At 40.3% G+C, this 27,650-nt stretch overlaps 1 protein-coding gene and 1 long non-coding RNA gene across 2 annotated transcripts in view; one reads left to right on the top strand and one right to left on the bottom strand.

Annotated features, from left to right (window-relative positions):
- LOC115229089 (laminin subunit alpha) overlaps positions 1-16,898 on the top strand; it is a 93,557-nt gene extending 76,659 nt beyond the window's left edge. Inside the window, exons 44-53 of the mRNA XM_029799512.2 lie at positions 1,868-2,175; positions 3,047-3,150; positions 4,205-4,352; positions 6,152-6,341; positions 7,652-7,816; positions 8,531-8,681; positions 10,333-10,460; positions 13,802-13,901; positions 14,814-14,936; positions 16,630-16,898. Coding sequence (XP_029655372.1) covers positions 1,868-2,175; positions 3,047-3,150; positions 4,205-4,352; positions 6,152-6,341; positions 7,652-7,816; positions 8,531-8,681; positions 10,333-10,460; positions 13,802-13,901; positions 14,814-14,936; positions 16,630-16,772 — 1,560 coding nt within the window. The 3' untranslated portion in view covers positions 16,773-16,898. The remainder of the gene's footprint in view (positions 1-1,867; positions 2,176-3,046; positions 3,151-4,204; positions 4,353-6,151; positions 6,342-7,651; positions 7,817-8,530; positions 8,682-10,332; positions 10,461-13,801; positions 13,902-14,813; positions 14,937-16,629) is intronic.
- Positions 16,899-18,453: 1,555 nt separating this feature from the next.
- The window catches only part of LOC118761305, a 15,169-nt gene continuing 5,972 nt past the window's right edge, over positions 18,454-27,650 (bottom strand). Inside the window, exons 3-5 of the long non-coding RNA XR_004997276.1 lie at positions 25,545-25,669; positions 21,210-21,339; positions 18,454-18,757 (exon numbers count right to left, since the gene is read on the bottom strand). This is a non-coding gene — a long non-coding RNA (uncharacterized LOC118761305). The remainder of the gene's footprint in view (positions 18,758-21,209; positions 21,340-25,544; positions 25,670-27,650) is intronic.

The raw sequence follows: 27,650 nt of genomic DNA, 5'->3' as shown, positions 1-27,650 counted from the left end.
TTACTTCCTGTTTCTGTTGTACCTGTATTTCAAGGGGCCGGCCTTGTCACTCTCTGTGTCACGCTAAATATCCCCGAGAACTACGTTAAGGGTGCACGTGTCTGTGGAGTGCTCAGCCACTTACACGTTAATTTCACGAGCAGGCTGTTCCGTTGGTCGGATCAACCAGAACCCTCGTCGTCGTAACCGACGGAGTGCTTCCATCCATGTAATTAGTGAACTTTTTTTCGACACTGTTATCGTTGAATTTAATTAATTCGTTAATTAAGCCCTCTTCTCACCTGCTCTTTTTAATTATTTTTATTGCATTCTTCTCCTCCTCCTCTGTGTTTCTGGTTTCTTCCTTGTCTTCTTGTCTTTCCTTTCACCACACAAAAGTTTCAAATCTCTCTCTTTCTCTTTATCTCTTTGTCTCTTTTTCTGTCTCTCGCTCTCTCTCTCTCTCTCTCCCCTCTGTCTCTCGCTTTCTCTCTCTCTTTCTCTCTTTCTCTCTTTCTCTCTCTGTCTCGCTCTCCCTCTGTTTCTCTCTCTCGCTCTCTCTCTTCCCTTTCTTTCTGTCTCTCTCTGTCTGTCTCGCTCTCTCTCTCCCTTTCTCTCTCTGTCTCTCTCCCTCTGTCTCTCGCTCTCTCCCCCTCTCCCTCCCTTTCTCTCTCTCTCCCTCTCTCTCTCGCTTTCTCTCTCTCCTCTCTCTCCCTTTCCCTTTCTGTCTCTCGCTTTCTCTCTCTGTCTCTCTCCCCTCTTTTTCCCTTTCTCTCCCCTTCCTCCCTCTCTCTTTCTGTCTCTCTCCCTCTGTCTGTCTGTGTCCCTCTCCCCCTACCTCACCCCTCTCCCTCTCTCCCTCCCCTTTCTCTCATTCATTTTGGTGCCAATATGACTTCCACCACTTACAATTAATTGTCAATAAACCTGATTGATGGCTACTTACAACATCAGTGTCTGAAATGATGTTGATATTCTTTGTATCGTAGCAACAAGATTTGACTGCTGGCATACAGTGACCGGATGCCTCCAACTGATGAGTTCCACTAGAAAGAAATCTCAGGATATGGGAGTTTCAACACCCATGACACAACTGTTCTAGTCTGTTACAGTGTATCTGTGTGGGCTTTTATGTACCAAGTGCCTGTTCGAGAGGGTCTCTCAAGGCTAATGACACAGTATTGTGTGTTCTAACAAGACATCCATATTAAGTTGGATACAAAGATTACCTTTTGGTACTAATATGGCTTCCTTTGATACACACACACATACTCTCTTTTACTCTTTTACTGGTTTCAGTCATTTGACTGCGGCCATGCTGGAGCAGCGCCTTTAGTTGAGCAAATCGACCCCAGGACTTATTCTTTGTAAGCCCTCCTAGTCACAAGTCTGGGCAAGGTTGGTTTTCTTTTATGGAAGACCAGCAGTCGCCCATGCATACCGGCCTCCCCTCTCCACGCCACCAGTGTTATCCAAGGGAAAGGCAAAGGGGCCGATACAGCTTGCCACCTGTGACACTGCAACTCATTTCTACAGCTGAGTTAACTGGAGCAACGTGAAATAAAGTGTCTTGCTCAAGAACACAACACGCAGCCCGGTCCGGGATTCGAGCTCACAACCTCACGATCGTAAGCTCGACGCTCTAACCACTGAGCCATGCGCCTTCAAAATGTATAAGTAGATGATAAATAGACGGAATTCTTGGAAAGCCCTTTCTCTCTCTATCTATTTCCCTCTCTCTCTCACCCTCCTTTGTTTCCCCTTCCTCCTACTCTCACTCACTCTTGTCTTTCCTTTTCTTCACTATCACCCTCATTTCTCTCCCTACTTCTACTTACATTACTCTAACCTCTTACTTCTCTCTCTTTCCCCCACCCACCATCAACAGAGGCGGTATCTGGCCATATTCGTCTCATCCGGTCACATCACAGTAGTACGAGACAACGGACCGGAGGTGAAAAGTAAGATCGGTAACTACAACGACGGCAGCTGGCACTACATCTCTGTGGTGCAAGATGGCCAGGAGCTGACCCTCAACATCAACGACGTCGATATGGCAGTCGGCCTTGCCACAACAGGACTGAACGCAGATGTACAACTGTATTTTGGTGGCATACCTGAAGATATTAGCCTCCCTGGAGGTGTACCAGATGTTCAGTTCTATGGTTGTATAGAAGACGTTACTATAAATGGCCTGTAAGTACACTTTCTTTCTAAATACACTGTCTCTAAGTATAATATCTCTCAAAATATATTGTGCCTCTTAATACACTTTCTCTCTAAATACACTGTCTTTGAGTACACTGTCTCAATAAGTACATTGACTCTGCAATCTAAATACATTGTATCTCTAAACACACTGTCTAAATACACTTTACCTCTAAACACACAATGTTCTTATGTACACTGTCCTTATGTACACAAACCCTAAGTACACTATCTCTAAGCACACTGTGTCCCTAAGTACACGGTCCCAATATATACTATCCCTATGTACACTGCCCTGTGTACACTGTCCCTAAGTACACTGTCCCAAAGTACAATGTCCCTAAGTACATGGTCCCTGTGTACACTATCCCTATGTACACTGTCCCTAAGTATACTGTCCCCAGGTACACTGTCTCCTAGTACACTGTCCCTGAGTACACTATCCCTATGTACACTGTCCCAAGTACACTGTCCCTAAGTACACTGTCCCTAAGTACACTGTCCCTATGTACACTGTCCCTGTGTACACTGTCCCGAGTACTCTGTCCCTGTGTACACTGTCCCTGTGTACACTGTCCCTGAGTACACTATCCCTATGTACACTGCCCCTGTGTACACTGTCCTTAAGTACACTGTCCCTAAGTACACAGTCCCTAAGTACACTGTTCCTGTATACACTATCCCTACGTACACTGTCCCCTAATAATAATAATAGCAATAATAATAATAATAATAGTAATAATAATAATAATAATAGTAATAATAATAATAATAATGATAATAATAATAGCAATAATAATAATAATAATAATAATAACAACAACAGTAATAATGATTAATGTTGCTTTCTTCTTTGTAGATTCTTTAATTTTGCCACAGCCAAACACAGTCCCGGTGTGAGGGTAAACATCTGTCCCCTGGACATATCAACCACAGTCCCATCAACATCAGTCGTTCCAGCCAGTAAGTACTCCGTGATTCTTTTGATTTTGATATTCTGGAATTCTGAAATTCTGAAGAAGTCACCAACCGTGACTAAATTTACTGATGCAAGGAAGTTAAAAATTGATTTTAAATACCAAAACACAGGCTGTTTTAAGGGGTTCTCTCTTTTACTTGTTTCAGTCATTTGACTGCGGCCATGCTGGAGCACTGCCTTTTAATCGAGCAAATCGACCCCGGGACTTATTCTTTTTGTAAGCCCAGTACTTATTCTATCGGTCTCTTTTGCCGAACTGCTAAGTGACGGGGACATAAACACCCCAGCATCGGTTGTCAAGCAATGCTAGAGGGACAAACACAGACACACAAACACACACACATACACATACATATATATACGACAGGCTTCTTTCAGTTTCCGTCTACCAAATCCACTCACAAGGCTTTGGTTGGCCTGAGGCTGTAGTAGAAGACACTTGCCCAAGGTGCCACACAGTGGGACTGAACCCAGAACCATGTGGTTGGTAAACAAGCTACTTACTACACAGCTATTCCTGCGCCTATATATATATATATATATATATAATATATATATATATATATACACACGACGGGCTTCTTTCAGTTTCCGTCTACCAAATCCACTCACAAGGCTTTAGTCGGCCCGAGGCTATAGTAGAAGACACTTGCCCAAGGTGCTAACGTTTCTGCCAGCTCACCACCTTATGCCAATTTATAGCACTGAACAACTTGCATACTGGAAGTCATCGAGTTTTTTGCCTGCGCATGATAATTATCTTAAGATAGATTCACATTGATGAAATTGTCACTCTTCAGTACAGTAATTCAAGATTTGAGATTTGAGAGCACTTGGTAAAATTATTAATTTTTTAATTAATTAATTAATTTTACCCTTTATTATTATTGATAATATAATTCTCTCCCCGATAGTAAACTACAGTTTTTTTCTGCATTTCGCCCGGCGTGCAAACGATTTTGCCAGCTTGCCAACCTGATATAATATAATATTTTATATATGTATATATATATATATCTATTTAATTATCTATTTCAGCACCACCACCCACGTTACCTCCAGGACAGTGTGCCCTTCCCAAAGTCCCTGCTGCAGCAGATTCCTATTCAGCATCAGGACACAGATTCGGGGCCACATCTAATGCCAGTCGATGGGAAGTAAACATTCGCAACAAGAACAACAGAAAGTAAGGATTTTCTTATTTCTTTCCTCACTTAATTTATTTCATTAGATCCACCATGTTGCAGCCCATGGTTGCAACATACCTTGGCTTGGATGGGTCGGGGTGGGGTGGGGGGAGACCTTGTCTGGTGTTCCTGCTCCAGGCTTGAGAACAATAGTTGTTAAGTGGTGGTCCCATACTTCTCAAAACCACGGAACTCCAGAACCAGGATCCTGTGACTTTAAAGAAATGCCCAGAACTAAATGTGACCACGTGTGTACCGTTGGCAATATTTTCCTCCATCTTCCCTTTTCCTATGTTTCCGACGAAGAGCTCCGCTCGAAATGTAAAACCCTCCCTCTTCCCTTCCTTGGATCTTCCCTTTACCTATGTTTCTGACGAAGAGCTCCGCTCGAAACGTTAAGTCCTCCTTCTTTCTTTCCTTTCCTGAGCGCCCAATAACACTATACTTGTTCCACATCCTCACGTTGTTGTGTTTTCATGTTTGGATTAACTTTATATATATATATATTGATATATACACATACATACATATATATATATATATTATATATATATATATATATATAATATATATATATATATATATATACACATACACACACACACACACATATATATGTGTGTGTGTGTGTGTGTGAATGTATGTATGTATGTATGTATGTAACACCCACGAAAGTCAAGGGATTATTGCATATATTATATATGTATATATATATATATATATATTTTTTTTATATTTTATCTAGTTTCAGCTCACGAGCTATGGCCATCCTGGGGCACCGCCAGTATATGTATTTATATATAGAAATATTATTTCTAAGTCTCTCTAAAGGTGACTACGGCAGCAGTACTGGATATTAACAGTTATTGGCAAGTTAATATGGCAGTCCATAAATATAGGACTAGAGCTGCCGTTGATTAGCTCAAAGGGGTCATCACATCTAGCTAGCTATGTGACACATGAACCTGTGTCCATTATAACCTTCAAACAGGGGAGGTCAGCCACTTCCCCTTGCTGGTCAGGCATCTGCAGAGTAGTTTCAGGGTATTTGCCCTTTATCAATGCAGAGTAGCCAAACCCAGCAAGCGTCACTGCTGACCGTCTGTTCGAAGGATTATTTACCTAATTTCAGTGGAATACATCTACTGGTTTTCAAAAATAGAAATATTATTATTTCTAAGTTTCTGTAAATATTCATATATATGTATATGTATATATATATATATATATATATATATATATGTGTGTGTGTATTAAGAACGATCTTACTTAGAAAGGGATGCGTGCATTCTGTCATATAATAAATTAATAAATAAATAAAATATATGCATATATACATACATATATGTACGTACCTACCTCTACATGTATATATACATGCATATATGGGTACAGGACACCAAAAAAACGTCGAACACAATGAGAAACGAAAACATAAACACAAAACCAAGGAAATGGACATTTTTCTTAAACAACGAAAAAATAGAGTACAGGACATACAAAACAAGGAAAATTCCCCTTTTTCAGTCGCCTTAATTTCATCTACTCCACGTTTCGAAGGTCTGAGTTCTGAGTTCAAATTCCGCTGAGGTCGACTTTGTCTTTCATCCTTTCGGGGTCGATAAATTAAGTACCAGTTACGCACTGGGGTCGATGTAATTGACTTAATCCCTTTGTCTGTCCTTGTTTGTCCCGTCTATGTTTAGCCCCTTGTGGGCAATAAAGAAATATATATTTATGTATTTGTAACCACAATCCTTAATTTTTCTTCTTCTCCTCCCGCTACCACCACCATAAGGAACCACTTGTCCATTGAGTTCCAGACAATGACACCAGATGGCGTGCTACTCTATGCTGCTGACAAAAAACATAGAGACTTTATTAGTGTCTACCTGAAAGGTGGAGAGGTGCGTTTCTCCTACAACTGCGGAAGTGGAGTTGCCACCCTCAGATCAACCAGTGCATATAATGATGGAAAATGGCATAAGGTGAGTCATGGAGATGCACACATGCATCTGCAAAACATGCACATGGGTAACCATGCACACACACATACATGCAAACACTGGCAACCATACACCCTCACGTGCACATGTATGCATGTATACACACATACATGCACGTACAAGCAAACATGCTGGAAAATATACACCCGTGCACACACACATGTATGCATGTGCTCTGTTGCACGTGCATGCAGATATGTGCATGTATAGAGGCACACACAAACAAACATACAAACACTCACACAGGCAGCCACATGTGCTCACATCCATGTACACAAACATGCATGCATAAACACACAAACATACACACACACACACACAGAGGCAACATGCATGCACACAGATGCATAAACACAACCTCACATAGAAATGCACATACACACATGTACACATACATACATGCACAAACACAGATACATACATGCACACACAGGCACATATGCACAAGCTCATATAAACACACAAGCACGCATATCTAATAGATGGGTTGAAGTCATAATTTTTTTTTGTGTTATCTCTCTCTTTACTCTTTTACTTGTTTCAGTCATTTGACTGCGGCCATGCTGGAGCACCGCCTTTAGTCGAGCAAATCGACCCCGGAACTTATTCTTTTGTAAGCCCAGTACTTATTCTATCGGTCTCTTTTGCCGAACCGCTAAGTAACGGGGACGTAAACACACCAGCATCGGTTGTCAAGCAATGCTAGAGGGACAAACACAGACACACAAACACGCACACGCACATATATATATATATATATATATATATATACATATATACGACGGGCTTCTTTCAGTTTCCGTCTACCAAATCCACTCACAAGGCATTGGTCGGCCCGAGGCTATAGTAGAAGACCCTTGCCCAAGATGCCACGCAGTGGGACTGAATCCGGAACCATGTGGTTGGTAAACAAGCTACTTACCACACAGCCACTCCTGCGCCTATCTGGATGTTATGGACCAGATGGCAGAACCGTTAGCACGCCGGGCGAAATGCTTAGCGGTATTTCGTCTGTCGCTACGTTCTGAGTTCAAATTCCGCCGGGGTCGACTTTGCCTTTCATCCTTTCGGGGTCGATAAATTAAGTACCAGTTTCGCACTGGGGTCGATGCAATTGACTTAATCCGTTTGTCTGTCCTTGTTTGTCCCCTCTATGTTTAGCCCCTTGTTGGCAGTAAAGAAATATATGGTAACAACAAGTCTTAGCAACACCTTCACTCAGACATTTTATCATTAGCATATTTTCTGTGTTTTTCATTTTTCCTCTTCCAATAATGTTAATATTTCTGCAGGTGACAATACTTCGATTCAACAAACAAGGAACGATGAGTATCGATAGTGGCAAAGCCTTGCGGACAACATCTCCCGGAACTACCTCATCACTGGACATTACCAGGACATACAGCTTTGGCGGTTTGAGTCCAGAGAATCAGAAACTGGCCAGAAGAAATCTAAAGGTAGGTTAATTGGTTCTCAACTAGGGTCCATTTCCCCTGAGGGTCCATGAGATATTTGGGGTGGGGGCAACACTACAAAATAGTAAATCGAGGGTACACAATAGTATTTTAAGGGCTGCTGAAAAAATTTTGCTTTAGGCCGTTGCCAGTGCCGCCTGACGGGTTCCTGTACTGGTGGCACGTAAAAAGCATCCACTACATTCCCGGAGTGGTTGGCGATAGGAAGGGCATCCTGCTGTCGAAACTTAGCCAGATCAGATTGCAGCCTGGTTCAGCCTTCTGGCTCCCCAGCCCTCAGTCAAACCGTCCAATCCATGCCAGCACGGAAAGCAGATGTTAAACAACGACGATGACGATGATGATGTATTGGTATAAACTGCAAGAAAGGCGGCGAGCTGGCAGAACCGTTAGCACGTCGGGCGAAATGCTTAGCAGTATTTCGTCTGCCGTTACGTTCTGAGTTCAAATACCGCCGAGGTCGACTTTACCTTTCATCCTTTCGGGGTCGATTAAATAAGTACCAGTTACGCACTGGGGTCGATATAATCGACTTAATCCCTTCGTCTGTCCTTGTTTGTCCCTTCTGTGTTTAGCCCCTTGTGGCTAGTAAAGAAATATTTGTGTAGATAACTATGTGTATGCAGAGGATGTATGGGTGAATGTGACACACAGCCAGTTACTATGCTCCCACTGACGTAATTTTTCCCTTTTCAGAACATGAATCTACAGTTTATAGGATGCTTGAAGAACATTAAATTCAGCAAGAAGAAGATAACAGAAGACCAGAGTAAATCCTTCAACGTGGAACCTTGTTCTGGTATGGCAGAGTTTGGTACATTCTTCATAGATGGATATGTCAAACTTTGTAAGTACAGATTCATAATATAAACACATACATACATATATATATATACATAACCTATATACTTTACATAATATATATTCATGAATGTTATGTATATGACATGTATACATAACATAATATAGTTAGGCAAGCATGTATATTGATAGACAGATAGATAGATATATAGACAGACAGACAGACAGACAGATAGATAGATAGAGAAATAGATAGACAGACAGACAGATAGATAGATAGAGAAATAGATAGACAGACAGACAGATAGATAGATAGAGAAATAGATAGACAGACAGACAGATAGATAGATAGAGAAATAGATAGACAGACAGACAGATAGATAGATAGAGAAATAGATAGACGGACAGACAGACAGACAGATAGATACATAGAGAGATAGATAGATAGACAGACAGACAAACAGATAGATACATAGATAGAGAGATAGATAGACAGACAGACAGACAGATAGATACATAGATAGAGAGATAGATAGATAGACAGACAGACAGACAGATAGATACATAGATAGAGAGATAGATAGATAGAAAGATCCATAAATAGATATAGATAAATGGATGGGTGGATGGACGGACAGACAGACAGAGAGATAGATTGATAGAACGGACCCTATAATTGCCAGCAGGGTTGTGTTCCTTCCCTCTCGTTGACTATTCATGAACAGAACCCTTTAGTACACTCAACCCCATTGAGGGTAAACCCTTCTGCATTAAAAGCACACTGTAACACGTCTTGTACACTGTTTGGCAAATACTCAGTCAAGAGTTTCCTCTTTCACTGCCAAGGCTCTCCTGCACTCTTATGGGGCCACATCCACCTTTATCCTTCTTAATATATTTTTCTTGTCAGGGCTCTCAATCTAACTTGCTCCAGTTAATCCTTTAAAAGCAGACAGCATCCTGTTGCCAAAGGTCTCACAGGGTCTCTTTCCGTGAATTATAAGACTTGGTACTTAGGTGTTAGGTATCGTGGAAGGTGTTCAACACCCGAGTACCAATCCCAAAATCCTAGCAGTCCTCAATATAGCAGTTTTGGGGGCATGGTCTACCCTCGTTATTATTGTTATTGTAAGACAGCAAGCTTGCAGAATCGCTAGCATGCGAGGCAAAATATATTCGATTTAATCCATTTGTCTGTCCTTGTTCGTTCCCTGTGTGTTTAGCCCCTTGTGGGTAGTAAAAAAATAGGTAATTTGTCTGCCACTATGTTCTAAGTTCAAATTCCGCCGAGGTCGACTTCACCTTTCATCCTTTCGGGGGTCAATTAAATAAGTACCAGTTATGCACTGAGGTTCGATATAATTGACTTAATCCATTCAAATTCTGCCAAAGTCGACTTTGCTTTCATCCTTCTGGGGTCAATTAAAAAATACCAGCTACATACTGGGGTCGATGTAATCGACTTAATCGCTTCCCCCAAATTTGAAACCTTGTGCTTCCAGTAGAAAGGATTGTTATTGTTGTCACTATGACAGCAAAAAATGGCAAGCTAGCAGATGCCCATCACCTCACACTTGACACTTCACTCAACATCTCATTCTTACTACCTCACACTCATCACGTTACACTCAACACTTCAAACTCATCCTCACACTCACTTCATCCTTTCTCTTTCTCACACTCTCTCTTCTTTCTAGTTGACAAATACCACATTGGCACTGACCTAAAGGTCACGATGGAGGTCAAGCCAAGGTCAATGTCTGGTGTCCTGTTTGCCGTCCACGGAACCGAAGATTTTATGTTGGTGCAGATCGTTAATGGAGTGGTAAGTTAAATGCTTTCCAAATGACCATCCCACTGAGAGAAAAGGAAGGGCTGGTTATTTGAGTGGGAGTGGCTGGGGCCGAGCAGGAATGTCAGCAGAAAGTGGTAGATAGGTGGCAAGCTGGCAGAAATGTTAGCATGTCAGGTGAAATGCTTAGCGGTATTTCATCTGCCGTTACGTTCTGAGTTCAAATTCCGCCGAGGTAGACTTTGCCTTTCATCCTTTCGGGGGTTGATTAAATAAGTACCAGTTACGTACTGGGGTCGATATAATCGACTTAATCCATTTGTCTGTCCTTGTTCGTCCCTGTGTGTTTAGCCTCTTTTGGGTAGTAAAAAAAATAGGCAATTTGTCTGCCGATACGTTCTGAGTTCAAATTCCGCCGAGGTAGACTTTGTCTTTCACCCTTTTGGGGTCAATTAAATAAGTACCAGTTACGCACTGGGGTCGATGTGATCGATTTAATACCTATGTCTGTCCTTGTTTGTCCCCTCTGTGTTTAGCCCCTTGTGGGTAGTAAAGAAATAAGAAACAGTGGTAGAGGGTGTGGTGGGGTCGTTAGGGCCAAGTGTATTTTGGTCGATATGTGATATTCTGAAGTCCTTGTTATTTAACCCCAGGCCAGACTTGATCCAGCAGACCTATGATCAAAGAGATATTCCTGATCTGACCATCCTGTCTTTTATTCAGACACAATGCATCTTGGACTACATTTTCTAATGTGATCCTGTAGATCTATGATCAAAGATGTTCCAGCTATGACCATCCTGTCTTTTATTCAGGCATAGTGTATCTAAGACTGCACTATTTAATGTGTCCTTCCTTGCAGACCTATGATCAAAGACAATCCATCTATTACTATCCTATTTTTTATTCAGACAGGATGGTCATAGCTGGAACACTTGTGAAAATTAACATTGAGAAGAGTAATTCTTTCTCAAAATTATCTCCCCTTTTCCTTGATAGTCGCTAACAATAACTGCTTGGATTTTGTTGCTAAGATGCAAATTTTTAATTATTCAAGACATTGTTTTAAAAGAGATTTTGTACAGCAGTCGTTACATCCCCTAAACCCTTTAGCATTTAATCCAGCCAAAATATTCTCCCTTTTATATGTACAAACTGGCCAGATCCATCCCCTTGCACCTACCTTAAAATGTCATTCTAAAAGTATACAATTGCATCATAGGAATCTCAAGCTATGAGATAATGCATGATTCATTCGAAAGAATTTTAACAAGAGCACCCAGAGAGTGCAAACCTTTGCCCACACAACACCAACATCCCCCTCAACAATTAGCCGGAGATGATTTTTAAAATGAGAATATCTGAAATAAACTCAACTACTCTCACAAACGAAAATGCTAAAAATGAACCCGACCACTCTCAAAAATTAAGTGAAAAAAATGGAAAAATAGTCTAGAATCCTTGTCCGGTTCCGGATCGATCCCAAAATCTAATCAGTTTGTGCCAGTCATGAGGCCAAACATCCTTGAAAGTTTCATTCGAATCCATCCAGCGGTTTGTCCCACAAACAAACCAACAAACAAATACAATTGAAAGCAATACCCCTGCCTTTGCAGGGGTAACAAGAGCACTCAGAGAGCGCAAACCTCTGCCAAGGCAACACCTCAAAGACATACATCATCTCAAAAGAGTCCAGAAGCTGGCTACCCACATGGTTCTTGGTCTCAAGCATTTGACTTATGAAGAAAGGCTGAAGACACTCGACCTTTATTCTCTAGAAAAACGACGACGCCGTGGTGATCTCATTCTTGCTCACAACATCATAAGCAGAAAGTGTAACATCTCGAAAGAGCTGTTCTTCACTCCTGCTCCAGAGCGTCGGCTGCAGGGTCACTCCAAAAAGCTCTATCTACGACGATTTCATCTCAATCGAAGGAGAGGGGCTTTCTCCGTCCGGGTTGTGGATCCATGGAATAAGCTGCCGGACGAGATAGTGAAGATGCCGACGACCGCTCGGTTCAAAGTCTCCCTTGACCACAAATGGCCTGAACTCTTTGCATGAACACCCTCCCTGTACATAACTCCATGTCCCCCTACATGGCCTTGCTTTTTGCTTTTTGAGCCAAAAAAATTAACTTAACTTAACTTAACACCAATGTCCTCCCAATAATTAACCAGAGATCATTTTTAAAATGAGAATATCTGAAATAAACTTGGCTGCTCTCACAAACGAGAAAACTAAAAGTGAACCCGATCGCTCTCAAAAATTAAGGAAAAAAACAAATAGGGAAAAATAGTCTAGAATCCTTGTCCAGTAACGGATCGATCCTAAAATCTAATCAGTTTGTGCCAGTCACGAGGCCAAATATCCCTGAAAGTTTCACCTGAATCCATCCGGTGGTTCTTGAGATATCTTGTCCACAAACATACCAACACCACTGAAAAACAATACCTCTGCCTTTGCTAAGGAAGAAGTAATAAATAAGCATTACATTTGACAGAGTAATATGAACACTAAAGAGTTGAAGTATTTCTTAGTCTTATTTTACTTTTAACTCTTTAACATTTCAACTTGCCAGACCAGGCTCAGTAATTCTATTAGTGTTGTGATCAAACTGGCCAGAGTCAGCCTCTTACACCTACCCTACAATGTCATTCTGAAAATAAACAATCGGCACGTAAGAGAACCATCTGAACGTGGCCGTAGCCAGCACCGCATCGACTGGCCTCCGTGCCGGTGGCACTTGACAAACACCATCCGATCGTGGCCGTTCGCCAGCCTCGCCTGGCCTCCGTGCCGGTGGCACGTAAAAAGCACCATCCGAGCGTGGCCGTTCGCCAGCCTGGCCTGGCCTCCGTGCCGGTGGCACATAAAAAGCACCATCTGAGCATGGCTGTTCACCAGCCTCGTCTGGCACCTGTGTCGGTGGCACGTAAAAAGCACCCACTACACTCATGGAGTGTTTGGCGTTAGGAAGGGCATCCAGCCGTAGAAACTCTGCCAGATCAGACTGGAGCCTGGTTCAGCCTTAGGGCTTCCCAGACCCCAGTTGAACCGTCCAACCCATGCTATCATGGAAAGCGGACGCTAAATGATGAAGATGATGATGATGATGATGTTGTGTTCAAACTGGCCAGAGTCGGCCTCTTACACCTACCCTACAATGTCATTCTAAAAATAAACAATCACATCAATGAAGTCTTGAAGGTGGGAGATAATCCCTGATTAATTCAAAACAATTTGGATAACGAAGAATTTATATTGGGCAGAATAAGATGAAGGCTTAAACGGTTAATTACAAACGTAATTTCAAAATTGATTTCCATCGTAATTAACTCTCTACTACATCCCTCTCTTCATCCTCTTCATCCAGGTTCAGCTGTCCTTTGATAATGGTATGGGCATTATTTCAACAGTCAGTCAACCGGGACGAAATAATCAGATCTGTAATGGTCAGTGGCACCGGATTAAAGGTCAGTCCCTGCTTTCACAAGTTTTCTCTGATAAATTCATTCACTTTCTTCTCTCCTAGTGATTACAACACCTTCACTCACCGTGACCATTCACTCACAGCCACCCTCTCCATCAGGCTCTCTCGTCCTACCTCCCTCCCTCACTCGCACTCAATCTCTCTCTCCCTCCGTCTCTCCCTCTCCCTCTCTCTCTGACCATTCACTCACAACCACCCTCTCCATCAGCCTCTCTCGTCCTACCTCCCTTCCTCACTCACACTCAATCTCTGTCTCTCTCTCCCTCTGTTTCTCTCTCTCCCTCTCTCTCTCTTTCTCTCTCTCTGACCATTCACTCACATCCACTCTCTCCATCAGGCTCTCTCATCCTACCTCCCTCCCTCACTTGCACTCAATCTCTCTGTCTCTCTCACTGACTATTCACTCACATCCACCCTCTCCAGCATGCTCTCTTGTTCTCCCTCCCTCCCTCCCTTACTCGCACTCAATCTCTGTCCGTCTCTCTCTCTCTCTTTCACACACGCACACACATCCACTTTCTCTCTCACCCCCCCCAACCTCTCTTGCTCCTTCAAACTTGCACTCTCCCTCTCTCCCTCCCTCTCTCTCTCTCTCTCTTTCACACACATTAGACATACACACATTCACCTTCTCTCAACCTCACTCACACTCATTCTCTCTCTCACACAACCTCACACTCATTCCCCCCTCTCTCTCTCATGCACATAATACATCTACCTAAAACACACATGCACCTATCCACCTTCTCCCTCACTCGACCTCTCGCGCACACTCACACTCTCGCTGTCTTTCACTTGCACATAATACATCAACCTTCCATACAAACACACACACACCCTCCTTCACTCTCACTCAAAGTCTCACTCTCTTTCTCTCTCTCTCTCCCTCAACCAGTGGGCAAGTCCAAAACCCTGGCCACCCTAGAAGTGGACGGTAAAGAGTTCCCTGTTGGCAAAGGTAAAGTAGGGGCCTCTTCTGCAGACACCAATCATCCCCTCTACATTGGTGGAGTCCCAGGTAAGTGGATTTACTACATTTCAAAGCGGTGGTCATTTGGAAAGGATGTTGCAACCGAATACAGTGCTAATCTGTGTGTCACTGAAACAGTTGATACATTGCAACACTTGCGCATGGGCCTCTGTGTGTTGTGTGTGTGTGTGTGTGTGTGTGTGTGCGTGCATGCATATGTATGTATTATATATATATATATATATATACACATGTATGTATATATATATATATATATATTATATATATATATATATATATATATACACATGTATATATATATATATATATATACACACGTATATATATATACACATGTATGTATATTATATATATATATATATATATATATACACACATGTATATATATATGTATGTGTATATATAAATGTGTGTCTGTGTGTGTGCATGCATATGTATGTATATATATATATAATATATATATATATATATATATATATATATATATTTATAATTTACACGATAAGGGCAAAAGAAAAATTCTGATGCCAAATATGCCGAAAAAAAGACAATAATTGTCAATAAACCATTATAATTTATGCGTCTCGAAACAAACCGATAGAAATCTCTAAAAAATTCATTATTACCAAATCGTCCAATTTCAGGGTTAATTCGTAAGAAATTTTCCCCTCTTCAGCGGCAAATACACGAGATATAAGTGAAATACTTACTCATACCCATGGAAAAAGCAAGCACCAAGTCCCGAGCAGAACTTTGATATGCTGGCCATTGATAAAATTTTTTTCCCGAAAAAAATTTTATCCTACATTAGTTATATATATTTATATATGTATGTATCTGTCCAGCATTCACCATGATAGATCGCTAGCCAATACATCTTTTTCTATTTTCTCTCCCTGTTTATTTCTGTGCTCCTTTCTGTCGAAGAGCATAGGCTCGAAACGTAAAAGACTTTCTCACTTCCCGAGCATTAAACTAATACATCTATTTGTTGTTTACACACCTGTTTTCATCTTTTATTTTTTGTAAATTCTCACTATTAATATATATATATATGAATGTATATATATATATATGAATGTATATATATGTATATGAATGTATATATATGTATATGAATGTATATATGTATATGTATGTATATATATATGTATGTATATATATATGTATGTATTTATATATGTATGTATATATATATATGTATGTGTATATATATATATATATATGTATATATATATGTGTGTATCTAGGTATGTATATGTTTATGTGTATATAAATGTGTGTGTGTGTGTATACATATATATATGTGTACGTGTGTATGTATGTATGCATGTATATTTTTATGTATAAGTCATGTGACCACACAACCAACCAAACTATCAGATGTTGTTACACATCACTGGTCACAGTGCATTTTTGCATAGTTTTAGCCATCGCACAACCCCACCCTGCTGGTTAGGCAAGCTGACCGACATTCTCCTCCGGTCGAAAGTGGGGTTGGAGCAACATGAAATGAAAGGACCACAATGCACTGCCTGGTCTGGGGACTGAACCCATGACCAGGTAATCGTGAATGCAACACCCTTACCACTTGGCCACGTGTCTATGTGTGTGTGTATGTGTATGTGTGTGTGTGTGTGTACATGTTGGTGATGATAATGATGATGATGATGGTGATATCTGTTTTTATTTATCAATTCCCTTTTGTTTGCCGTTCCAGCTGGAGTTAAATGGAAGGATGTCCAGGCCACTAGTCCGTACGTAGGCTGCATACGCAACGTGAAGCTGAATAATAAGGCCCATGTACTGGCAGCTGGGGAACCGTCGGGAGACCTCAAGTTTGGGTTCTGCCCCACGATATAGGAACGACGTGCAGCAGTGGATACGACAAAGAGGAAAAAGAAGAAAACGAAGAAGTAAATGAAATGAGGGAAAAAAAAAAAGGAAGAAAAAGAAATGAAATACGATGAATAAAAAATAATAATAAAAGATAGGAAAAAATGCAAAGATCAAGAAAAAAATGCAAAGCTAGGAAAAAAAGAAAAGAATAAAAATAATTAAGGGCAAAGTATTAACGATGTTTGATTATTTACTCTCTCTCTTTCTCTTTTTCTTGTTTCAGTCATTTGACTGCGGCCATGCTGGAGCACCGCCTTTTAATCGAGCAAATCGACCCCGGGACTTTTGTAAGCCCAGTACTTATTCTATCGGTCTCTTTTGCCGAACCGCTAAGTGACGGGGACGTAAACACACCAACATCGGTTGTTAAGCGATGCTAGGGGTACAAACACAGACACACAAACACACACGCACATATATATATATATATATACACATATACGACAGGCTTCTTTCAGTTTCCGTCTACCAATTCCACTCACAAGGCTTTGGTCGGCCCGAGGCTTTAATAGAAGACACTTGCCCAAGGTGCCCCGCAGTGGGAATGAACCCGGAACCATGTGGTTGGTAAACAAGCTACTTACCACACAGCCACTCCTGCGCCTATGGTTATATAAGAATTTTTTGCGTAATAAGATAAAAACCAAGGCTGTGTAGGTATTAGAGCATTTATAGATAGAAGGTCTTACAGCTGTTTCTAGGATATTAATTAACAATATCCCTTCATCAGAGACAGTGTGAGAGGAAAAATTAAGTCATAGTTTCGATGTGATACAAATAGAGAGTGAGGTGGAAGAAAGAAAATAGATGTAAGATTTCGCATTAGGAAGGGTATCCAGCTGTAGAAACTCTGCCAGATCAAGACTGGAGCCTGGTGCAGCCATCTGGTTCGCCAGTCCTCAGTCAAATCGTCCAACCCATGCTAGCATGGAAAGCAGACGTTAAACGACCCCAAAAGAATGAAGGGCAAAATCCACCTCGGCGGAACATGAACTCAGAACGTAACGGCAGACAAAATACCACAAAGCATTTCGCCCAGTATGCTACGATTCTGCCAGCTTGCTGCCTTTATAATAATAACTAGCAGTATCGCCCGGCGTTGCTCGGGTTTGTAAGGGAAATAACTATATAAGCATTTTTAGAGAGTTACTTTCCTTATATAAACCGAGCGAAAAATGCAGAAAAATGATGGTAAATTTTTTTTAAATCGTAGACTCATCGTAGACGCGTGCTAATACCCAGAAGGGCTCGATATGAATCACGACTATTAGATACCCGCTTTCGGTTAAGCTGCACCACAAAATGTGGGAGTAGTAAGGAATCTAAATCGGAGGAGACAGACTCTCACACAACTTCAATTTTATATATAAAGATAATAATAATCATTTCTGCTGAAAGCAGAAGGCCTCAAATTTGTGGGGAAGGGATTAAGTTGATTACATTGATCCCATTGCATGACTGGTTCACTTATGTGCCACTGGCACTGGTTTCACAGCTACAACTTCCATTGATGTTGATCGATTTCGATTTTGATTCTGATTCTCACTTGCCTCAACGGGTCTTCACAAGACAATGTTGCATAAATGCACCCATGCTAACGGCACATAAAAAGCACCCAGCGCCCTCAGACACAAATAAAAGGTGAAAGGTATATAAAGGATTTTATTTAACCAAAAACCAAAAAATGCTCTTTTGACTACCATAAAACAAAATAGACACACAGCAACACTCCATCGTCCCTGAATGTTGCAGTTTAGCTCATCGTTGGAGAAGGATTCACACCACTACATGAAGCCTTCAAGTGTCTTCTCTTTAGGTTTCCGTGGCTTTGCATAGATTCCGGAGTCATTTTGCCAGGTGTTCAAATTGTGGCGACGGTAGTCAGCCGTGTCAGTGAACTGTGAGTGACACTTACGATGTTCCGTTAAATACTCGAGGTTAGTTTTAGACTGGAAATAGAGAAAGAGAGAGAGAAAGAGTGAGAACGATTGAGTGTGAGTGTGTGCAAATTGTTGTTGTCAACCTTGGTTGAGCAGCCCTATTGATCAAAGACGTTCCCAACATGACCACCCCATTTTGGACTACTACAATATCTAATGTTTCTTCCTTTTTCCTTAAGACTTGAAATAGAGAGAGAGAGAGAGTGTGCAAATTGTTGTTGTCAACCTTGTATGAGCAGCCCTATTGATCAAAGACGTTCCCAACATGACCACCCCATTTTGGACTACTACAATATCTAATGTTTCTTCCTTTTTCCTTAAGACTTGAAATAGAGAGAGAGAGAGTGTGTGCAAATTGTCGTTGTCAACCTTGGTTGAGCAGCCCTTTGATCAAAGACGTTCCCAACATGACCATCCCATTTTGGACTACTACAATGTTTCTTCCTTTTTCCTTAAGACAAGGAGGCATAATTTGAGGGTAATTTGTTTGCAATTCCTCTTAGGTTTAGCTCCTCATTGGCTTATACATACATTAAGACAGTAGGGTGTGATTCAAGGAAGATTTGGCTGCTATATCTACCATGTCTAGCTACTATAAAGAAGTCTCCCTTATTGGGTCATCCCATAAATAATGCAGTGTTTTCAGTTGCATGAACTAAAAGCCAGAGGAGAAAGGGATAAACCTATTTCTTTACTACCCACAAGGGGCTAAACATAGAAGGGACAAACAAGGACAGACAAATGGATTAAGTCGATTATATCGACCCCAGTGCGAAACTGGTATTTATTTAATCAACCCCGAAAGGATGAAAGGCAAAGTCGACCTGGGCGGATCTGAACTCAGAACGTAACGGCAGACGAAATACCTATTTCTTTAGTACCCACAAGGGGCTAAACATAGAAGGGACAAACAAGGACAGACAAACGGATTAAGTCGATTACATCGACCCCAGTGCGTAGCTGGTACTTAATTTATCGACCCTGAAAGGATGAAAGGAATTTGAACTCAGAACGTAACAGCAGACAAAATACCGCTAAGCATTTTGCCCGGTGTGCTAACATTTCTGCCAGCTCGCTGCCTTATAAACCACCTGCATCAACTTGCTATAAAAGCAAGTAGTAATTTTGCCTTGTACTTATTCTTAGTGCAACCTTTGAAGAGTGCAGATCAATTTTAACAGTTATTTTTTCAAAGCCACAATGGAAGTGACAAAGGACCATATTCGGCATATTTTGCTTTAAGGAATTCAATAAAGGGTACAACGTAAGGCAAAGTGGGAGGAATATTAATGCAGTGTATTGGGATTGGACAATAAGTGTAAGCCAATGTCTGTGGTGGTTCCAGAAATTCCAAGCCAGAAACTGTAACCTAGAAGACAAGCCTTGTCCTAGAAGATCGTACCAACAATAACACTGAGCACCTTTTTCAAACTCCACCCGTCTAACACCCGTGGACATGTTTACAAAGTAAGAAAACAGCACAGCTCCCATGACTTCAGGAAACATTTTTTCACACTGAGAGTTGCTGAACCATGGAACAGACTGCCGGCACCAGTTGTTAGTTGTCGGAGCACTGCATCCTTTGAAACTTCCATGCTTCCTGAGATTCGCCAACACTACACTTGATTTTCTCCCCTCCATACACACACAAGCATGTATCTGACTCATACACTGTTCGCTTTCCAGACATTTGTACATTACTGCAGATGCTTTATATGCACTATATATATATATATATATATATATATAATGAAGATAGAGATAAGGAGAGAGAGACACACACACACATACAGATAGATAGACTGACAGTAAGACAGAGAGAAGGGGGTGGGGGTAAACAGTTACAGACAGACAGACAGACAAACGCATACACACACACTGGAACTGGTTATGGTGACAAATGTTCCGGTTGATTTGATCAATGGAACAGCCTGCTTGTGAAATTAACATGCAAGTGGTTGAGTATTCCACAGACACGTGTCCCTTTAATGTAGTTCTCAGGGTGATTCAGCACGACACAGAATGTGACAAGGGCTGGCCCTTTTCAAATACAGCTACTACATTCATATCTGGCATTCTGTTGGTTACAACGAGAACCCCATTTGACCTAATCAGTGGAAGAGCCTGCTCATGAAATTAACGTGGCTGAGTACACCACAGACACATGTCTCCTTAACACAGTTCTTAGGGAGACTCAGCATGACACAGAATGTGACAATGCCGGCCCCTTTGAATTACTGGTATAACTCATTATTACCAGCTGAGTGGAGTGGAACAATAAAGTGAAGTAAAGAGTCTTGCTCAAGGACACTGCTTTGTAAGGGATTGAACTCATCACCTTACAGTCGTGAGCCAAATACCCTAACCACTAAGCCATGCTCTTCATGCACACACACACACACACACATACACAGAAAGGTGGGGTGACATACAGACAGACAGAGATAAATGGTTAACTGACCGGTTGTGGGTCATAAGAAAACGGAGGTGTGTAGTTGATATTGTAAAATGTCTGGAAGTAATTCTTTGGGTGAGGTTTAGAGTGATGAGGCAGGAGAGACCCAAAGCCTTCTTCAGGAGCACCAGTGTCTCTGCAAAGAGAAAGGAATGTAGGTATGTAAATAACTCTGGAAAGATCTTCCTGCAATGCCTGTCAATTGACACGAAAGGCATTGTCTTTCATGCTGTATTTATGACTAAGTCCCTAACCAGAATAAGTGGATCGGGCCGATGCCAGCGCCGCCTTGACTGGCTTCCATGCCGGTGGCACGTAAAATGCACCAATCCGATCGTGGCCGTTGCCAGCCTCGCCTGGCACCTGTGCAGGTGGCACGTAAAAAGCACCCACTACACTCACGGAGTGGTTGGCGTAAGGAAGGGCATCCAGCTGTAGAAACACTGCCAGATCAGACTGGGCCTGGTGCAGCCTTTTGACTTCCCAGATACCTGGTCGAACCGTCCAACCCGTGCTAGCATGGAAAAAATATGCATATATATATAAAGCACCCACTACACTCTCAGAGTGGTTGGCGTTAGGAAGGGCATCCAGCTGTAGAAATGCTGCCAGATCAGACTGGAGCCTGGTGCAGCCTTCTGGCTTCCCAGATCCCCAGTCGAACCATCCAACCCATGCCAGCATGGAAAGCGGACATTAAACGATGATGATGATTGTTGAAGAAAATACTATCCTCTTGTGAAAAGTCTGGCTGCATACTCGTTAGCATATGTCAGGTGCATACAATTGACAACACAGTTAATTAAGATTTATTCAGTGAGTTCTATCCAACACATGTTAACACGTGGAATTAGCAGAATCATTATTAACTTTAGATGGCTCGCAGGCGAGGTGAACAAATTAGCGAGAGAGATAGACTGGCAATACTTCTGCGCTACCAGCAAATTAAAGATGGGGTCGCAAATGAGGCAGCGAGTGACATTTGCAATGCCTTTCAAGTAGACCGCAATATACCAGCGCGAATTTATAAAAATGCAACTCTTCATGGAACAATAAACACAGCCAAAACAGCTGAAAAACCCTACAACGAGGCATGAATTGCACAAAGCCGTCTTGTAGTCTTGGGAAGAGCTATCTGAGCGGAAAATTCATAGATGTATTCATCATCAAACTCGTGGTTGTTTGGCAAGAAATTGTTGAAACCTCATAAGTTGTCTAACGACAGGATATTCCGCCATATATATATATATATAAATATATATACACACATCATTGTATTAATCATTTTGGTGGGTTCTGTATGTATATATATATATATATATATATATATATATATATATATTATATAGAGGGCATTATTACACATAAATGCCACACGCTAGGAGGGACTTTCAAAGTCATTACTACCAAAAATAAACGAATCGTACTGAATGCAGCTTTCGAAGCAAGACATTTAAAAGCAGAATTTAGTTCCAGATCACCTGTGATTTCGCAATTAACGTATTATCTACATCTTTTGTTCATCAGTGAAACATATTCAAAACATATCTTATGAGGTTTTTCACGCTAACTACCTGATAATTTCTTGTTAAGATTTCTTATTAAGATTTTATCCTTAATTGTTATATATATATATATATAATATATATATATATATTATATAGAGGGCATTATTACACATAAATGCCACACGCTAGGAGGGACTTTCAAAGTCATTACTACCAAAAATAAACGAATCGTACCGAATGCAGCTCTCGAAGCAAGACATTTAAAAACAGAATTTAGTTCCAGATCACCTGTGATTTCGCAATTAACGTATTATCTACATCTTTTGTTCATCAGTGAAACATATTCAAAACATATCTTATGAGGTTTTTCACGCTAACTACCTGATAATTTCTTGTTAAGATTTCTTATTAAGATTTTATCCTTAATTGTTATATATATATATATATATATATATATATATACATATACACATCATTGTATACATCATTTTGGTGGGTTGTGTATATATATACACAGAGTCCACCAAAATGATGTATATACACTCCAGGAAAGGAAAAACTTATATAAATATCAGGTCATCCCAAAAGTTCTGTCCGATTTTTCCTTTTTTAAAATTGAATGAAATTTAATAGTATTTTGGAATGTCTAATGGAATGAAAAATTATTTTTATGCATTTGTGCACATTTAAACTAATTAAATATTATTTTACAGAATAATAGACTTAAAATTTCTTTGATTAAAACCCTTTCTAACATGGAAGTATCCAAAGAGCATTTGAGGCACATAATGCTTTATGAGTACAAAAAAGGAAACTCCTCAGCTGAAGCAACTCGAAACATACACTCAGTCTATGGGAAAGAATGCTAGAATGAAAGAACTTGCAGAAGATGGTTTGCAAACTTCAGAAGTGGAGATTTCAGCCTTGAAGATGAAGATCGAACAGGACGTCCAGTTGAGTTGATGATAAGCTCCTTGAGGCATTACTTGAAGAAAATCCTGCATTATCAGTTGAAGAATTGGCAATAAAGCTTGGTTCAAACCATACCACTGTTCATCTTCATCTTCAACAACTTGGAAAGGTTCCTAAACTTGGAAAATGGGTGCCACATGAAATTGTCTGAAAGCAACCGCAAATCTTGAGTTGTCATCTGCTCTTCTTTCCATTCTCGTGAACTCATTTTGCCCTTTTTGGATAGACTTGTGACTGGTGATGAAAAATAGATCTTCTATTGAAATGTTAAACGTCGTAAACAGTGGCTTCGTAAAAGGGAAAAAGCTCAATCACAACCAAGAAGGGAACTTCATGGGAAAAAGGTTCTTCTCTCTATCTGGTGGGATTGCATAGGAGTAATTCACTTCGAATTGTTACCACCAAATGCAACAATCGATTCTCAAGTCTACTGTCAGCAATTAGAGAGTTTGAACCAAGCCTTGAAGAAAAAAGACCCGCTTTAGTAAATCAAAAAGGACAATGTGTGACCCCACACTGAAAAGATCACATCACAGAAGGTCGAAAAGCTTGGATGGGGAAAGAATTCCTCATCCACCTTATTCCCCTGACCTTCCTCCTTCAGATTACCATTTGTCTCGTAGTTTACAGAATCATTTGGAGGACATAAATTTTGCAAACCAGGAGGAGACGGAAACTGACATTTCAGAGTTCTTCGCTTTGAAAGCAAAAGAGTTTTACTTTAATGGGATTAAAAAGCTTGTAAATAGATGGAAGGAAGTCATAGATAATCAGGGAAAGTACATTGATGATTAAATTTCAATGAAACATAACATTTGATCACTTGTTTTCTTTATTCAAAATTCGGACAGAACTTATGGGGTGACCTGATATTTTAATTCAGTGTTATCACAATTTGATAAAACATCAAAAGGGGTATCCACATTTATGGAGGTACTTATACAAGTCAAATATTTATACGGATTTTTCCTTTCCTGAAGTTTGCACACATTTTTGGGCAGATTCTCTCTATATATATAACATCAGTGATGTATATTTATATATATTTATGAGTGTATATTTATAGACATAGATAAGTGATCAAAAATTAATTGGCATATACACTACCGTCAGAAATTAATTAGCACCCTTGATTTGCTCACCATGAAGCATGGTGGGGGTGGTCTGATGGTGTGAGGGGCATTCAGCTACAGTGGTGTTGGGCAGCTCTATGCCGTCGAAGGCAACATCAACGCAGCAAAGTACATTGAGATAGCACGGGATACCTCTTTGGTGGCGAGGAGTACGTGCTGGCCAGTCACCTGACCTGAACCCTATTGAGAACCTCTGGATTCGATTGGGTAGGGATTTGAATGTGCAGCAATACAGGAACCGACACGAGCTGTTTGGGGCACTTCTTGCTGCATGGGGGGGGGGGCCATCCCTGCACAGTACCTGCAGGCACTCATAGACAGCATGCCGACCCGCGTAGCAGCTGTCATTGCTGCCAAAGGAGGAGCAACAAGATATTGACTAAATTTCACGATTAATAACAATTATGTGGTGTGCTGGGATATGTTTTAATAAATTTTTGATTAAAAACGAGTTCGTTTCTGATAATAAGTTAATTAAAGTAAGAAAATGTAGAAATTTGAGAAGTGCTAATTAATTTCCGACGCAAGTGTAGACAACGAATACAGACTTAAAGGCATGGACACATACATACACCCACGCATACATACTCATACTCGTACGAACATACATACATGCTTGGTTACATACATCCACACACACACATATACATGCATGCACCCATATACACACATAAATACGCATCCAGCATGCTGGCCTCTTCTGACGATGACATCAAAGAAAACATCACCTCTGCCAGGGGAGGTATGCAAATGAGCTTTCGTTCATCATGGGTGCAGGTCTACTCAGCTGCTCACAGAATGGTTTCAGAGCCAGTTGTTGGCACTGTTCTTGATAAGAAGTCTTGGGAAATTCCTGGAATAAGGAACACAAAAACAAACAGATATCAGATATATATATGTATATATATATATATATATATATATATATATTATATTAAATTATAGATAAAACCACTATTAGGTAAATCAAACAGTGAAAAACATAAACCAATACATAAAATTAATTTAAAATATAAAAGTTAAAATTTAAAAATTATTTAAATAATTTAAACTAATAAATTTTATATATATATACAAATATATATATATATGTATGTATGTATATTTTTATATTTATATATTATTTTATTAATTAATTAATTAATTTTTTTTTTATATATATATATCAAAGTATTAAAAGTTTAATAAAAGATAATATATATATAGGAGATGTACTCGCATAGCAAGTGATTTGATCTGAGATCGTGTGCTGAAACGAAAACAATTGCAGCGTGGAAGGTGTTTGTAAGCCATTCAAGAAACACACAAAAGCCGTTCGATTCACTTCAACATTTAAGTTTAATTTGTCAAAATATTTTCGTCGCTAAAATCCGCACCTGTTCACTGACAAAAATCCGTGCTGCATCCATGTGTTTCTTAAATGGCTTACAAACACCTTCCATGCTGCAATATATATATATATATATATATATATAATCAAAATAAGCAACAAGAATGACTCCAGTAATTTGGTACAATCGTTTCGTACTACATCATTTTATTAAATGTTGTAAGTATTACAACAGTTTTAAAATGCTGAGCACTCATCAGTCAATTATAGAGGTTTTCCATTAATACAAAAATTTTCAAATCAAGTGGCAACATTATAGAGAAGGTAGATATACAGACAAAGATGTGGATTTAAATTTTAAGAACATATGAGGTAGTGGAGTCCCATATTCATTTGAATCTAAATTTTTGCTGAACTTATATATACACACACACATATATATATATATATATATATATATACTCTTTACTCTTTTACTCTTTTACTTGTTTCAGTCATTTAGTCGAGCAAATCGACCCCGGGACTTATTCTTTGTAAGCCCAGTACTTATTCTATCGGTCTCTTTTGCCGAACCGCTAAGTGACGGGGACGTAAACTCACCAGCATCGGTTGTCAAGCAATGCTAGAGGGACAAACACAGACACACAAACACATACACACACACACACATATATATATATATATAATATATATATATATATACGACAGGCTTCTTTCAGTTTCCGTCTACCAAATCCACTCACAAGGCATTGGTCGGCCTGGGGTTATAGCAGAAGACACTTGCCCAAGATGCCACGCAGTGGGACTGAACCCGGAACCATGTGGTTGGTTAGCAAGCTACTTACGACACAGCCATTCCAGTGCATATATATATATATATATATATAAAACAAAAATTGCGTGGCACCTTGGGCAAGTGTCTTCTACTATAGCCTCGGGCCGACCAAAGCCTTGTGAGTGGATTTGGTAGACGGAAACTGAAAGAAGCCTGTCGTATATATGTATATATATATATATATATATATATATGTATGCATGTGTGTGTTTGTGTGTCTGTGTTTGTCCCCATAGCATTGCTTGACAACCGATGCTGGTGTGTTTGTGTCCCCGTCACTTAGCAGTTCGGCAAAAGAGACCGATAGAATAAGTACTAGGCTTACAATAGAATAAGTTCCGGGGTCGAGTTGCTCGATTAAAGGCGGTGCTCCAGCATGGCCGCAGTCAAATGACTGAAACAAGTAAAAGAGTAAAAGAGTAAAGAGTATGACATATATTTGCCATTTAAATATAGCTAACTCCTAAGGGTGGATGCTACTGTAGTTTGTAGCCCCAGGAAGACATCTCCTCCAGCTGGCTTTAGACACACTTTCTGTGCCCTATCAGTGTTTGCAAAGGGAAGCCATCCTTCCCGTCTTCAACTTATGATACACATGGACTCGAGTTTCTGATATCATAAGTTGAAGATGGGAAGGATGGCTTCCCTTTGCAAACACTGATAGGGCAC

The sequence above is a fragment of the Octopus sinensis genome, unplaced genomic scaffold, assembly GCF_006345805.1.
Source record: "Octopus sinensis unplaced genomic scaffold, ASM634580v1 Contig11749, whole genome shotgun sequence".
Lineage (NCBI taxonomy): Eukaryota > Metazoa > Mollusca > Cephalopoda > Octopoda > Octopodidae > Octopus > Octopus sinensis.
The sequence above is the reverse complement of the archived record's forward strand: the minus strand, read 5'-3'. Positions and strand labels throughout refer to the sequence as shown.